Below are 15,673 nucleotides of genomic sequence, written 5' to 3'. Positions count from 1 at the left end.
TCGAAATGAATAAAATAACATAATTTCTAGCCGACTTAAATTCACCGGATTTTTTTCTTGGGACTTCAAGATGTTTTGCTTTTATCCTCATAGTGGTGTAGTTCATCACACTTGCATGAGAAAGCTGTATGAATACTCAGTTACAGCCCTGGTTATCAACAAGCCTCAAATTACATTATATGATCAAATAAGATAATCCTTTATTAGTCCCGCAGCAGGGACATTTACAGGATTACAGCAGCATAGTTTTCTGTCTGTATATATAATATTTCAGTTATTGTGGATTCTTTACTGTTTTTATTGCTTTTTTATACTTGTACATATGTCTCTTGTTACATTTTGTTACATGTGTAATGTAACAAGAGACAGTAAAAAAAACAAGATAAAAAAAACCAAGTATAAAAAAGCAATAAAAACAGTAAAGAATCCACAATAACTGAAATATTATATATACAGACAGAAAACTATTATAACTATAATTGCACAGTGTATTTGTAGTATTTGTAGAGAGCAGTATTCTGATGTGTGTTCTGGGTTACAGTCCCTTAATATTAATTCTGGGTCAAATGAGCCTTCATACATTATGACCAGTGTAAGAAACGCACACCACCTGAACCACCTTCTCCTGGTGTCATCACGGACAGTGTGTCACGAGCGTGTCGGCCGCTGGGTGGCGCGCACGAGAGCGGAACGTGTCGGGGCACGCGCAGCTGACTGTAATAGTTCAACTCTCCTCCCGGCGGAGAGAGAGAGAGAGAGAGAGAGAGAGGAGCCCAGGAGAGAGGAGTCCGGACAAGTTCACACTTTCCTAACCTGGAAGTCAATGAAATGTTTCTATGTTCTCAGAGGCTCACTGACCGACTTGTGAGACATGGCAGCCTCTGAGCTGTACGCTAAGGTAGGCACACCGGATCCATGCATCGGGTCTGTGACGGTGGTCCGGTTTTCTTCAGCTAAAGTTTATTTGTCTTTAATCCTATCTGTCAGGAATGGAGGTTTACTGGAACCACCAGACTTCAGACTTGTCACTTAGAGGAGTTTACAGACCATTATGGTTTTTTTTTAAAACCTTAAGTTATTGCTTTTTTTTTTATCTGCATGCCACTTATCATACCGTTTATCTATCCACATTTTACGCATGACTTCTGTCAGCCACCCTGCCCTTTTCCTATGATACATGTCTCTGTTGTTGCATTTCGTTTTAAAAGATTACTGTGAAGTGGTTGAATGGCTCTAACCCGGTTTCCCCCCCCACACTGTGTGTCCCATCAGTATGCCCGTGTATGGCTGCCAGATGCAGCAGAAGTGTGGAAGTCAGCAGAGCTCACCAAAGATTACAGTCCTGGCGACCTGAAGCTGACTCTGCAGCTGGAGGATGGCACGGTGAGACAGGCACATGCCACAAACACAGACAGTAGTCACATGCAGGGATACAGAGGCACTGAGGTGGAAATGGGTGTGTGCTATGTTCTGTCAGAGAGCCATATTTCTCTGCAAGAACCCTGTCAGTTAAGCCTCATGATACTGGGTGTGCTGTGGTGTTTGGTAAGTGCACATAGATTCCCAAGACACTTTATGCCTGTGTATGTAACTATTCAAAATGTTGAATACAAGAAGTCATTACATTGCTCACTCTGAGCTGTTCCTGCCTGCAGTTGTGATGTCGAGTTAGGGCATGCACTCCAGGTATGGAAATAAGGCCAAAGAGTTATCTTGAGTGAACACGAATAAGCAAAGCAAAGTGGTTGCTAGTTAGCTTTAACATGAAGAAGGACAGATGGTTATGTTGTATTGCTTAATCATCTCTTTTTTACTTAATTTGATCTTTTTTTTCCAACCTAATGTCCTAACAAACTGTGGGTACTTATATCTAACATCTTGTGTTTTCATTTATAGGAGGTGGAACACAAAATAGACCCCCGAACCAACAACCTGCCTCCACTAAGAAACCCTAACATCCTGGTAGGGGAAAATGACCTCACAGCTCTCAGCTACCTCCACGAGCCTGCAGTGCTTCACAACCTTAAAGTGCGCTTTATCGACTCCAAGTCGATTTACACATACTGTGGTAATAAGCTTCATCTTCTTTGACTCACACTATCACTGTCACCGTAGACTTTGGAGCCCTGCTCACTGAACGCTCTGAGATAATCTACAGTACATCATGCTGATTATTGTGCTGCAGGCTGCTCTTAAAGGAACACACATTAAATGTATGACTATGAGTTTGGGATAGATAATGTTCACGAAACAACTAAATTCAGGGTTCACTGTTAATTAGTTTCAACCAATGTTAGATAACATACGTTTACACTGAGTCTAACAGAGATTTTGTTCTCATTGTGGTATTAAGGGATTGTCCTGGTTGCCATCAATCCGTATGAGAGCCTGCCCATCTATGAGGCTGACATCATCAATGCCTACAGCGGACAGAACATGGGGGACATGGACCCCCATATCTTTGCAGTAGCAGAAGAAGCATACAAACAGATGGCCAGGTTTGAATCCTCCAAATATATTTCATTGCACATTTGAAAGCAAATTAAATGTAAATGTCTATTTATGATGATACTCTAAATTAGTTTTAGCTTATATTTGTTCTGTATGTCATCACATCCTTTGAGACAGAGATGAAAGGAACCAGTCCATCATTGTGAGTGGTGAATCGGGAGCTGGCAAAACAGTCTCTGCTAAGTATGCTATGCGTTACTTTGCCACGGTCAGCTGCTCCTCTAGTGAAGCCAGTGTGGAGGAGCGAGTCCTGGCCTCCAACCCCATCATGGAGGTAACATTTACACTGCAGGAGAATAAGACAAAATTATAAAATGACAAAGGTTACTGAAGCCTGTTGTGTGTTTCCTCTAGGCTCTTGGCAATGCAAAGACAACAAGGAATGACAACAGCAGTCGCTTTGGGAAGTACATTGAGATTGGGTTTGACAAGAAGCATTGTATAATTGGGGCCAACATGAGAACCTACTTACTGGAAAAGTCTAGAGTTGTGTTTCAGGTAAATTTCCTTGGTATGGTTTCATGTGACTACTGTCAGTGTCTAAATGTGACCTTCCCCCATCTCTGTTTATTATGTGCATCTCCTCGCAGTTAATTGATTTAAAACACTATCATGTGCATAGAACGTGTATATCTTAGCAACGTAATAACAAACAACATAAACATCTCTCAGTTTAGACTGCCTGTCCCTTGGCTCAGAAAGATGTTTTTTATTAAGCAACTGTAAACTATTTTCAATAGAAAATTGGATTATATCACTTTAAGTACTAACAGTTTATGCATGCATTTATAAAGAGCTATCAATTTCACAGAGTGTGCTTTCAGAACATCTGCTATTTACATCTCTTTGCACTACTTTTAGGCTGACGAAGAAAGGAACTACCATATATTCTACCAGCTGTGTGCCTCTTCACATTTACCAGAGTTCAAAGCCTTCAAGTTAGGTATGAGAGTAACCAAAATATCAGTTGTCATTTTAGCAGGCTTTCTGGTCTATTTAGTACAATATTTTATATGATTTAATGTTTGTAGGTTGCGCAGATGACTTCCACTGTACTAACCAGGGTCAGAGCCCAGTCATAGATGGAGTGGATGATGCCAAAGAGATGTGCAATACCAGGAGGGCTTTCTCAATGTTAGGTCAGTGCTGATTGCATTTCAATAAGGTTTACTTTTACATCATGTTGAATGGACAGTAATGTACATATATATTTAGTTGTGTCTAGATTTCCTTAAATGATCGAGGACTTATTGTTTTTGTCGTTCTGTTTTCATTGTAGGAATCGGTGAAAGTGATCAAATGGCCATTTACCAAATTCTGGCAGCTATTCTTCATCTTAGCAACGTGGAGGTGAAAGATCAGTCAGCAGACAAAAGCAGCATCTTGGTAAACACAGACTACTGCTGAACACAGCATAAGAACATTTTGTCGAGTATACTTGGTTCATTTTACGTCTTACCTATGTAAGATCATTATTGTTAATGTATTTCCAGCCAGACAGTGTCCACCTGATGGTGTTTTGTGAGTTGATGGGTGTGCCCTGTGAAGAAATGGCCCACTGGTTATGTCACCGGAAACTCAAGACGACCACAGAAACCTATGTCAAGTCCGTCTCCAAAATGAATGCGGTCAATGGCCGTGATGCCTTAGCCAAACACATCTATGCCAGACTCTTTAGCTGGATTGTGTGCAGCATTAACATTGCCTTGAAGTCTGCAGCAAAGCAACACTCCTTCATTGGTGTGCTCGACATTTACGGGTATGTGTTCATCTCCAGGCTTTGTGGTTTTTCCACTTATAATCCCTAGATGACCACACATGTTTTAATTGTTAAATGTGTATTTTTCCTTAGGTTTGAAACATTTGATGTCAACAGCTTTGAACAGTTTTGCATCAATTATGCCAACGAGAAGCTTCAACAACAGTTCAACCTGGTATGGGTATTTTCTTGCTTAACTTGTTAATTTTTGTAGTGAAAAAAGTTCATGTGAATCAATTCCTGCTCTAACTCCCTCCAGCATGTCTTCAAACTGGAGCAAGAGGAGTACATGAAAGAGGAGATCCCTTGGACATTGATCGACTTTGACGACAACCAGCCGTGCATTGATCTGATTGAGGCCAAGCTGGGGGTTCTGGACCTTCTGGATGAAGAGTGCAAAGTAAAAATGCCCGTTTCATTTTTTTTCTGTTCAGCCTTCTTTCCACTGGAGAAATCTCCACCATGTTATATTTGGAGGTTATGAGTAAGGCCATGACTAAATGATGTGTCACTTCTTCCTGTTTCCATAGATGCCCAAAGGCTCTGATGACACATGGGCCCAGAAACTGTACAACACCCTCCTGAAGCAGAATGCTCACTTTGACAAACCCAGGTTATCAAATAGAGCTTTCATCATCCACCACTTTGCAGACAAGGTAAAACATGCTTGTGTGTGCTGAGGTGGCACTACATCCCAGTGGTCAGCAGGCAGATGGATGACTCATGTGTATCTAATCTAAGAGCACCAAGAGAGTCAAGTGCGAAATTCTGATTACTTTCTCTGCAAAGTCAGAACTATATGTCTTCACCACTAATGTTTGATGATTCTATGTGTTAGAGCATTACATTACATTACATTACATTACAGTCATTTAGCAGACGCTTTAATGTAATGTAATGTAATGCTCTAACACATAGAGCATTACTAATCGGTCCCCTTCCAACTTTGATTAAGACCTTTTGATTTGATTATGACCTTTACTATTTTGGTAAAGGAACACTGTGTGACCTGTTCCTTTGTGCCTAGGTGGAGTACCAGTGTGAAGGTTTCCTGGAGAAAAACAAGGACACAGTCAATGAGGAGCAGATAAATGTGCTGAAAAAGAGCAAGGTGAAATGGTTTATAAGTAGTTAGTTATATAGTCACTGCCAAGTTCTTCTCAATTAGTTAGTCTGTGTAGCTCACAGGGATTCAATATCAACACCAAATATATTTTGTGTGGCAAGACCCTTGGCACACATCCTGGAATTGTTCAACCACAACTATTGGAGGAAGTACACCCACATTGGAATTTCAGATTGAAAATACTGCCATCTGCTGTTCAATGATAACTTTGTGTTTTGTCTCTTCGATCTCTGAAAATTGATCTTTTAAGGTTGATTGGCTGCTGAAGCTGTTTCAGGATGATGAGAAGGCAGCAAGTTCTACGAACAAGCGTACTAGTGTCACTGGAAGGGCGGGTCAGGCTCAGCGGGATAACAAGAAGACTGTTGGACTTCAGGTAAGAGCACCAAGAGCAGGTTACATGACATTTGGTGTTGTGGGAAAATGCGTTATTGAAATGTATCTTGTGGAAAAGTTATGGATAATTATATTTAATTTATTGGTTTTCTCAGCCGGTCAGAATTAATTGCCTTTTAAGGAAATAAATAACCTTCAAAACCTTTACGATGGGATCCTTTCTAAGTGAATCTATCTATCAAAATCTGATATTGGATATTTAGACTGATGTTCAATCACTTTTTTACAATTTATGTATTTTCATACTTGCTTATCTAGGATTTATCGTTGTCTTTTGACTCAGTTTCGACAGTCTCTACATTTGCTGATGGACACACTAAATGCTACGACTCCTCACTACGTACGCTGCATCAAGCCAAATGACAACAAATCTCCTTTCTAGTGAGGATAATTTCCCTCTTCCATTTTTTTATGATTATCTGCAACAAGCACAGATGAAAGAGTAGTACACTAATTTTTGTTACAGGTGTTTTTATGTTCTTTACCTTTTTATAAAGCATGGATCCTGTGAGGGCAGTGCAGCAGCTTCGAGCATGTGGCATCCTCGAAACAATCCGGATCTCAGCAGCAGGCTTCCCATCTAGGTAGCATATCAACAACAGTGTCTGGTACAGCACAGAGTCATGGGCAGTGTATGAGTTTATAATACACAGACATAAAAAAATAATCCATCCATCTTGTTTTATTAACATGAATATTGCAGATGGACCTATCAGGAATTCTTCAGTCGCTATCGGGTGCTCATGAAGCAAAAGGACATCCTTCATGACAGAAAACAAACATGCAAAAACCTCCTTGAAAAACTTGTAAAGGTATGTCTGAATTGTATAAAAACTTACACATAATGTCAGCAACAACTTAACTTTCACAGAAACATTACATATAACATTTGCTAATTTATATTCTGTTTGTTTAAAAGGACAAAGATAAGTATCAGTTTGGCAAAAACAAGATCTTCTTCAGGGCTGGTCAGGTGGCTTACCTGGAGAAGCTGCGTTCTGATAAGCTGCGAATGGCTTGTGTCCGCATCCAGAAGACTATCCGCTGCTGGCTGGCCCGCAAAAAGTACCTGAGAATGAGGGAATCTGCTATCACCATACAGAGACATGTACGGGGTCACCAGGCACGCTGGTGAGTGGAGACAGGGGAAAAAAGCAGAAGAGGAGAAGAGGATTCAGCCTATTTCATATATGTTTTTTTCCCCTTTCAGCTATGTTAAGTTTCTGCAAAGAACCAGAGCGGCTGTTATCATTCAGCGGAATGTGCGTATGTGGGTGACCAGGACATGCTACCAGCAGCTGCGCTCTGCAGCTATCACCATTCAGTGCTTCTTGAGGACCTACATGGCTAGAAATGAGTACTATAAGGTAATGCCATACTTGATGTTTGGAGAATATATGTTATAGTTCAACACTTGTATGGTCTCATTTACTGGAAGGTTTTATAGTCAAAATTAGATTTTACTAACATTATTCCAGGAGGCAATATCAAAATGAGCCTGATTTTAGCTTGCTTGTTGAGTATTTTTTTAAGTTTGTGTCTGGAGTTTAAAAGGTTTTTAAGGTTTTTTTTTCTCAACCCATAGAGAGACTTGATGGTTGAATATTACTTTAACCAAACTGGATTTAGTAGTTGCCACCAAGAAAACAGGAATCAGTGCCTCATGAATATAATATGGAAAAGTTTCCAGCTCAAAGGAAGCCCAGATGTGAGAGGTTCCGTTAATGCCATTGTTGTTGAGGCAGTAAAGCCTTGTAGCGGCAGCGAACACCAGATTGTTCTGCACTTCCTAAACCTTGATCGCAGTCTAGCATTCTAAATCATTAAGTCATTGATTAGAGACGGACAATATATTTACTGATCACCTTTATGTAGAAAAATGTATGTAAAAAAAAATATACCATCGAAGATTGTTGTCATTATCATTTCACTTATAAACCTGACATTATATATTTGCTGCTTTTTTTCGCAGTTGGTGTTTGAGCAAAAAGCTGTTGTCATCCAGAAATGGGTTAAAGGCTGGCTGGCTCGACAGCATTACAAACGCACCATGGCAGCCATCGTCCTGCTGCAGAGCTGTGTGCGTCGCATGAAGGCCAAGAAAGAATTAAAGACGCTGAAAGTGGAGGCCCGCTCTGTGGAGCGTTTCAAGAAGCTCAACATTGGCATGGAGAACAAGATTATGCAGTTGCAGCACAAGATAAACGAGCAGGTGAGAATTGTTGATCTTGTTTTGTCTGTGTGGTTGTTCACTCTGACCACAAACCAAAAAAAAAGAAGAAGCTGTAGCCGGAATAAAAACATTGGGTCATTGGGAGTTGTCATATCACATGCACAGCATGTGTGTGTTTCTCCCCCTGCAGCAAAAAGACAACAGAGAGCTCAGTGAAAGGCTGAATGTTATGGAGAAGACCCAGACGACAGAGAGAGAGAAACAGAACAGAGAGACTGAAAACCTACGTAGATCAGGGCAGGAGGCCAAAGCCAAGGCAGCGACGCTCCCCTCACTACTGGAGCAGCTCTCCTTCCTTCAGCACGAGCTGGAAAACACCCGCAGAGAGAAACAAGACCTGGAGGAGCACACAAAAGTCTACAAGGAGCAAACACAACAGGTAGGCCTACTTCATCTAGATGTATCCAACTGAACTGCTGGGCAACTTCACTACAAATGTAGTGCTCCTTCTTTGGATGATCTGGATGATAACGGGTAGGATTAATGACATAGCATTTGGTGGAGATACGCAAGTATCTTCAATGACATTTAGTCATTGAACCCCACACTCCTAAACTGTTCTTTTTCACACTAAGCCGTACAGCAGAGGTTTGTTCATTTCCCCCAGTGTTTTTCACCAATCAGTTCATCTTTCATCACTAAAATAGTGTTTTCATGAACTTGTGGGTATTATTTTTTTACATGTATATGTTTCTTTCTGGAGCAGGCATTTGCTTCTACTGGTGGATTTGTGAGCCCATCATTTTCTGCTGCTTAGCCAGCAATTGTTTTATGATTTTAAAGTTTGCGTGTCAAACATTTTAGGGAAAGAATGGAAAATTTTGATTTACAAAAGGACCTTATGAAATGCAAAATATGAACTTGTAATTTTTCCTTTTGGACATTTTATGAACTTATTTCTTAATAATATTTCTGGAACCGTTTTTCTGTTTTGAAGGAGCGCCCCTAAACGCCTCAATTTAAAGGAAGTTTATCTCGGAGCGGAAAAGCGTCCGACGTCATCAGTGTTTTTTCTCATTGTGGGAATTTTTGTTGAATAACATGAGCTATGTGACTTAACCAGCTGTTGTTCCAAAGATCAGAACATTAAACAGCTGGCCTTGAGGCAAAAGAGTGTAGCAATTGAGCTTTCAGGGAAGTCATTTCACTTCATATTAACTATTTGGTGGCCTACAGTTCATGGTTTATGTTAAGCTAACACTAGCACTTATTCTGTGGTTGCCTAGCAAAATAAAAAATAAAAAACACAGCAATCTGCATAAAACGATCTCTGATCTTCTGATCAGGGACTAAGATTACATGATTTTGCCTCCTCTCACAATCAGGTGGTAGAAGACCTTAATATGAAGAACAGCTTGTTGAACAGCGAGAAAGATGAAATGAACCAACGAATCCTGGAACAAGCAAATCAGTTAACAGGTACTGAGCAGTTCACTTCAAAGCTCAACAGTTCTTAAGTAATGGCTTCATTTAGAATGAATGAATAAATAAAACTGTTTTGTTTTTTTCAGAAATCAAAACCAACGTTGAGAATGCTAAACAGCTGGAGAAGGACTTAACTGAAGAGCGCTCTCGCTACCAGAGTCTTCTGAGTGAACACCTGCATCTGGAGGAGCGGCACAGAGACGTGAAGGAGGAGATGAATCTCAGCCTTGTAAGGAAAACATCATTTCATTTCATTTCATTAACAACATGGCAATTTTACTTGATGGTGTCACAAACCAGAATCTCTTAAAGCAAGTAGTTCAGGTTTTTATGTAAACCTTTTAACATAGTGACAATAGCTTGTGGTTGAAGAAAGATACAAAAAGCATTTACCTGTACCAACATGTAACAGGTAAAATGATAACAGCGTCAGTGTATGAATTTAATGTGACATTAGAAAAATTGTTATTGACAACGTATTCTTTCGTGACATGTTTTTTTCATACATAACCAGAGTTCAAGCAAATCTAGTCACAAGAGGACAGACTCCAACTACAGCAGCAACTCATCTGAGTTCAGTCAGAGCTTAGGCTCCACTGAGGGGGAAAACAGCTCCATACAAACAGAGGTAATGTCCAAACTACACAGTAGTGCAGAGTGGTCAAGTATCATAAATGCCTAAAAGTGATATACTCTATACCAGCCCAAAATGTATCTTGTTGAGTATGAAATGCTCACCTCCTGTACATTTAAAACATTTTATATTTTTTATAAAGGAATAGCCACTGTGGTGTTAAAACAGTGAGTTACAACAAATTCCAGTTTTCATTGTGGGAAAACTGGAATCATCTACAAAAGGCAGCTTTACTGACGTGTCAGTTACAATGTTGGTGATAAATGATCACTGTGAATAATTAGATTACAATTGTCTACAAACACTGGACACTCATTTCTTGGAGCAGCTGTAGGACGGTCTTTTTCTGGCTTTGTCTGTGTTATAATCCTATTAGTGCAGCATTCTAGTTAGTTTGTGCAGAGATTCCATCACCCAATGCTAACGGTGTTTTGTTAGGATGAGACCCAGGCGACGGTGGACCTGCCGGTGCTACTGAAGCTCCAGAAAAGAGTGAAGGAACTGGAGCAGGACAAACAGTCACTCTGGCAGCAGCTGGATAACAGAGAGGAAGACCAACAAGAAAAGGCAAAAGTATGGACTGAAATGAATTGTGAAATTACTAAACAGACCGAAGAGTTTTATATCAATAAGCTATTAGTTATGTTTTGGTTAATATTTGCTGTTGAATGGTTTGTATTTACATTATGTTTATATCTTTCAAAAAAGGAGGTGGAGGAGCAGAGAACTGTTGGGAGAGCAGAACTGGACCTGGAAACACTAAAGGTATGACTTTATCAGGTACATGTATGACTTTGTTAGGTGTCCAAGCAAGATCTCTCCCAACATCCCAAAAAGAAGATATCCACAAAGAGTCAACATATTAATACACCTTAAAACAGTACAAGAACTGTACGCCGAATATAAACAAAAATAATTTCGTTTTTCTTAATGCCTTAGCGGCAAGAACTGGAGTCTGAGAACAAGAAGTTGAAGCAGGATCTAAATGAGCTGAGAAAGTCTCTGACCAATGAGAATAGTGAATCGGCGCCCCCTATCCCCGGCTCTCTGCCCTACAACATACTGCTGGAACATCTCAGTTCTTCCAATGAGGAGCTGGATATGCGAAAAGAGGAAGTGCTGCTGCTCCGGTCACACATGGTCCGCCAAGAGGCTCTTAAACATAAGGTGAGAGAGTAAATTACATTGTTGCATTTATTTCCTTGATATTGTTGCATTTAATACAACCGACGTCTGACAACTCCTATTTATAATTTATCAAATATGAACTGACTTCTAGGACTCTGTGCTCGGGGAAGGTGTGAAATTAGATTTTAGTGAAATGTCTTCATTTCAAGATGTTGACAGGTAAGACCATGTGGCTCACACTCCAGATTGAATCCATCAGCTGATACAGTTAAGCGTTATTTACATTATCTGGTGCTGTTCCTCAGGTCCACTAACATCCATACACTCAATGAAGATGGAGAGCTGTGGCTGGCGTATGAAGGCTTGAAAGAGACCAATAGGTAATGAAATAATATTCTGTAATTGGTTTGTGCCATTCATATGGAATTAAATACTATCCGTCCATCTTCCAGAATTTTGGAGTACCAGATGCAGGAGCAGAAACGTGCTCACCACGAGGAGAATAGGAAGCTGCTCAGTGAGGTGAACAAGTTTAAGGGTGAAAAGGAGCAACAGCAGAAGCTGCTGAACCAGAGCCTCCTCCTGCCTGAAGATGCCCGTGTTGAGGCGAGCCTGAAGCATGAGATGACCCGGCTCACCAATGAGAACCTGGTGAGTCTGCTCTCTGGTCTGGATCCATCACTCTGCTTTTTATCAGTTGTTATGTAATTCTATCCGGGATGCAGAGCTCCTTCATAATAAACTGTTTGAAGTCTCTGTTTTATTTTGGCTCTGCACCTTTTTAAAAGGCACTCTTATTGTTTACTTGTTCTAAATAAGATTAAATTGAATGTTCTTCAAGGAAACATTGCATCAGCAAACACTATCTTGTATACAAATGTAGAGTAAAATACAGAAGAGTAAGGAAAGTGTTTTTATGATTTAACCCTTTTCTAAAGTTTCTATGGGACAATAATAATTCTCACCATGTTGCAATTTACAGATGTTTTAATTTCACAGTTTTAAAAATGAATATTTTTGCACTATATGAAAGTTTGGTTTGCCCTCAAACTAATCTAGTATGTTTACATGCTTTTAGGAACTCATGGAGCAGCAGGAGCAACAAGCCGAAACGATACGCAAGTTGAAAAAACAACTGAAACTTTACATTAAAAAAGTGGAACATTTTGAAGGTAACTAGATGGCATCGACTGTGTTCACACAGTACATTTCCTAGATTCACATTAGTACAGCATTTATCCTGTGATTTCTTACGTTGTGTCTCTGTTGTATTCAGCGAGTGCTCAGCAAAAGAATAAAGCCCCTGTGATGGCGGCTCCTGTCAGAGCGGTGAATATCACCCGCAAGGAGAAAGAGTACCGGGGCATGTTGGAGTACAGGGAGGGTGACGAGACCCGCTTGCTTAAGAAACTGGTCGTAGGTATGTTAAACCCACTTTGCTAAAGCAAGTAATTTTCTGAACCGTTCTTAGAATTGCATCCAAGTGTTTTTCATAGATCAAGGACACATTTATTTGTGGATTTAACTATTTCGAATGCTGTAATCTTCTCAGATCTGAAGCCTCGTGGTGTAGCAGTCAGCTTCATTCCTGGGCTTCCGGCTTACATCATCTTCATGTGCGTAAGATATGCAGACAATGTGAATGATGACCAGAGAGTCAGCACTCTGCTCAATTCCACCATCAGCAGCATCAAGGGGGTCATTAAGGTGCAGTATATAACTAAACTTTGACATGTTAAAAAAAATTAAAATAAGGAAGATGCTTTTATTTTGAATTAATTTTCACGTTCTTTCTGTAGAGGAGAGGAAATGATTTTGAAGTGGTGTCTTTCTGGCTGGCCAACACGTGCAGATTAATGCACTGTCTGAAGCAGTACAGTGGAGATGAGGTAAGCTGGAGAAGGCTTTGATACCAGCATTATGTTCACAGCTGTACACGTCCCTTAATTAACCCTCGATGTTTCTACAACCTCTATCTACTGCAGGTCTTCATAACGCACAACACGGCCAAGCAGAATGAGCAATGCCTCGCCAACTTTGAACTGTCTGAGTACCAGCAGGTTTTTGGTGATCTAGCAATCCAAATTTACCGCCAGCTCATCAAATGTATGGAAGAAAACCTGCAGCCCCTGATCGGTGAGGAAACACACCATGCATAATTATTTACCGTGTGTTCTTCTCCTCACTTATAACAGAATCACAATTTCTACCTTTTGTGTAGTGGCAAGCATGCTGGAGCACGAGACCATCCAGGGGGTTTTGGGGTCCAAACCCACAGGCCTCAGGAAGAGAAGCAGCAATTCCCAAGAGCAGACAATTACAGTGGAAGTCCTGCTGCAGCGACTCAGCGTCTTCCACACCACCATGAGTCAGCACGGGATGGACTTGGACCTCATTAAACAGATAGTCAAGCAGCAGTTTTACATCATCTGTGCGGTCACACTCAATCACCTGCTGCTGCGGAAGGACATGTGCTCCTGGAGTAAAGGCCTGCAGATCAGGTACTGTCATCAGTCAGCTGTTATTATACCACATGCAATGAAATGAAAGGGGCAGAAGAGTGTAGATTGAGGTGTGTTTGACCTTGGGTACATCAGGCAAGCTTTCTCAGGCAGTATCTCAGACGGTGGTCTGATTGTTACAAACCCTATAGACAATCAATCATCATAGTATTGTAGAGTCTAAATGTTATACCGACAGAAAAAGACCATACTACTCAGATAATATTTGAAATAAATAAGGTGAATAAAAACATCATGCACGGGGGAAATGTTTAGTGGTTTTGTTAAAAATATTGTTGTTGAATAAGCTCAAAGTTCCATTAAGTTAAAAAAACAAACTGTCAGACAAGCAGCACTTTTTTTATTCAACATTTTATTCAATTCTCTGGTGTCACAGAACAGATTAGACGTTGCGGGACAGTACATTGGTTCAGTCTGAATTGTTCATCCAATGTCTCTGGCTTCAGGTACAATGTTTGGCAGTTGGAGGAGTGGCTGGTGGAGAGGGAGCTGGCAGACTGCGGTGCCAAGGAGACCCTGGATCCTCTCGTAGAGGCTGCACAGCTTCTGCAGATCAATAAGAAGACTGAGGCAGACGCCCAGGCCATTTGCACCATGTGCTCTGCCCTCACCACAGCACAGGTATCAGTAAAGGGTTCTTCCTCCTTCATCGGCAGAAATGATATGCTGCTCGTGCTTTGATCATTGTGTGTTTCTCTTTGCAGATTGTTAAAGTGTTGACCTTGTACACCCCAGTGATTGAGTTCGAAGAGCGAGTGACAACCGCTTTCATCACAATTATTAAAGTGAGTAGAGGTTTTGTAAGTTTGCAAGAACGTAGGGTTGTTTTATACTCAGTTTTTAGTACGGCTACTGTATCATGTTTTTTCCCTATATCTTGTTTTTTTACTTTTTAGAACCTTTTGAAAGACAGAGTGGAGACAACCACATTGATGATGGACACTAAGAAGATATTTTCGGTCACCCTCCCCTTCACACCCACCTCTGTGGCTCTGGAAACCATCCAAATCCCTGCTAGCCTCAATCTGGGCTTCCTCGCCCGCATCTAGACCAGAGACTTTACCAGAGTAAACACACTGACTGACCAAAGATTCTACCAGTTGTAATGTTTTCACTATGACTGATTATTTCAGCACTTCAACAGAAAAATGACACGTTTACATACATTTATGTATTAGCTTAACAGCACTACATAGCCAAAGAGTAATGACTGTATAAATTGTGAATCTGCAAAAAGAGTATTTTAAAGGGTCATCTGTTGCCCCCTTTAATGTATTGCTGATACAGGTTTTGATAGTATTTTGTGAATTAATGTGTATATTGTTTCCTAATATAATATACCTAAATTCAATTAAGGAAATCCGACTTATCTGGAAGTGACAAGTTTCTGAATATTGGGATAGATGAGTGTATCCTGGAAACTGAATTAAATTGTTAGTTTCCATCGACAAATCTTAAAAAAAAAAAAAGAAGATAACCATAAGCTATGATGTGCATCTGATTTAAATGTTAAAAATGTCTCATTATGAAATCCTGTTTTATTTCTGTAACTTTATATTTCTGTAACTTTTTCAAGTTTTCAGTTGATGGTATTTATATCCGTGAAATATCAGAAACAGAAAATGTCTCAAGTATGTTTTTAACCGTTTTTAATGTTGTCGGTCATATTAAAGGCTGACTTTTCTGTAAGATGGTTTTTCTAGTGCTACACAGAGTTTCACAACCTCACAAGGTGTTACAGATATCTTATATCAAGCTGAGGGTTTTCAAACCATCACTGAGTCCCAAAGAAATTTAGGAATTATTTTGGCTGTGACTCACTGTTGTGGGTCTAGAATTGGTATTTAGCCGTACATATCCTTCATGGAAGAAATCTATTTAAACACGGAAGTGCACTCTGAGCCTCATCTAATTAGGAGAAGAGCTGTGGAGTCCTTGG

The 15,673-nt window shown here is 40.2% G+C and overlaps 1 protein-coding gene across 1 annotated transcript; it reads left to right on the top strand.

Moving 5' to 3' along the window:
* The first annotated feature begins 780 nt into the window (after positions 1-780).
* On the top strand, positions 781-15,389 carry LOC129108808 (unconventional myosin-Va-like). The gene is made up of 40 exons (XM_054620729.1): positions 781-898; positions 1,273-1,383; positions 1,897-2,068; positions 2,354-2,498; positions 2,629-2,785; positions 2,866-3,009; positions 3,373-3,454; positions 3,543-3,650; positions 3,791-3,897; positions 4,005-4,270; positions 4,364-4,445; positions 4,530-4,670; positions 4,801-4,926; positions 5,298-5,381; positions 5,647-5,772; positions 6,076-6,173; positions 6,290-6,376; positions 6,496-6,604; positions 6,712-6,923; positions 7,003-7,159; positions 7,765-8,004; positions 8,156-8,404; positions 9,351-9,444; positions 9,537-9,679; positions 9,965-10,078; positions 10,523-10,657; positions 10,793-10,849; positions 11,024-11,251; positions 11,364-11,431; positions 11,518-11,592; positions 11,665-11,863; positions 12,291-12,384; positions 12,489-12,632; positions 12,765-12,919; positions 13,012-13,101; positions 13,198-13,348; positions 13,434-13,713; positions 14,181-14,355; positions 14,439-14,519; positions 14,631-15,389. The coding sequence occupies exons 1-40, from the start codon at positions 872-874 to the stop codon at positions 14,781-14,783; spliced, it is 5,466 nt and encodes a 1,821-aa protein (XP_054476704.1). The 5' UTR covers positions 781-871; the 3' UTR covers positions 14,784-15,389.
* Positions 15,390-15,673: the final 284 nt, after the last annotated feature.

The sequence above is a fragment of the Anoplopoma fimbria genome, chromosome 19, assembly GCF_027596085.1.
Source record: "Anoplopoma fimbria isolate UVic2021 breed Golden Eagle Sablefish chromosome 19, Afim_UVic_2022, whole genome shotgun sequence".
NCBI classification, from domain to species: Eukaryota; Metazoa; Chordata; class Actinopteri; order Perciformes; family Anoplopomatidae; genus Anoplopoma; species Anoplopoma fimbria.
Note: the sequence above shows the minus strand (reverse complement) of the source record. Positions and strands in the feature narration are given on the sequence as shown.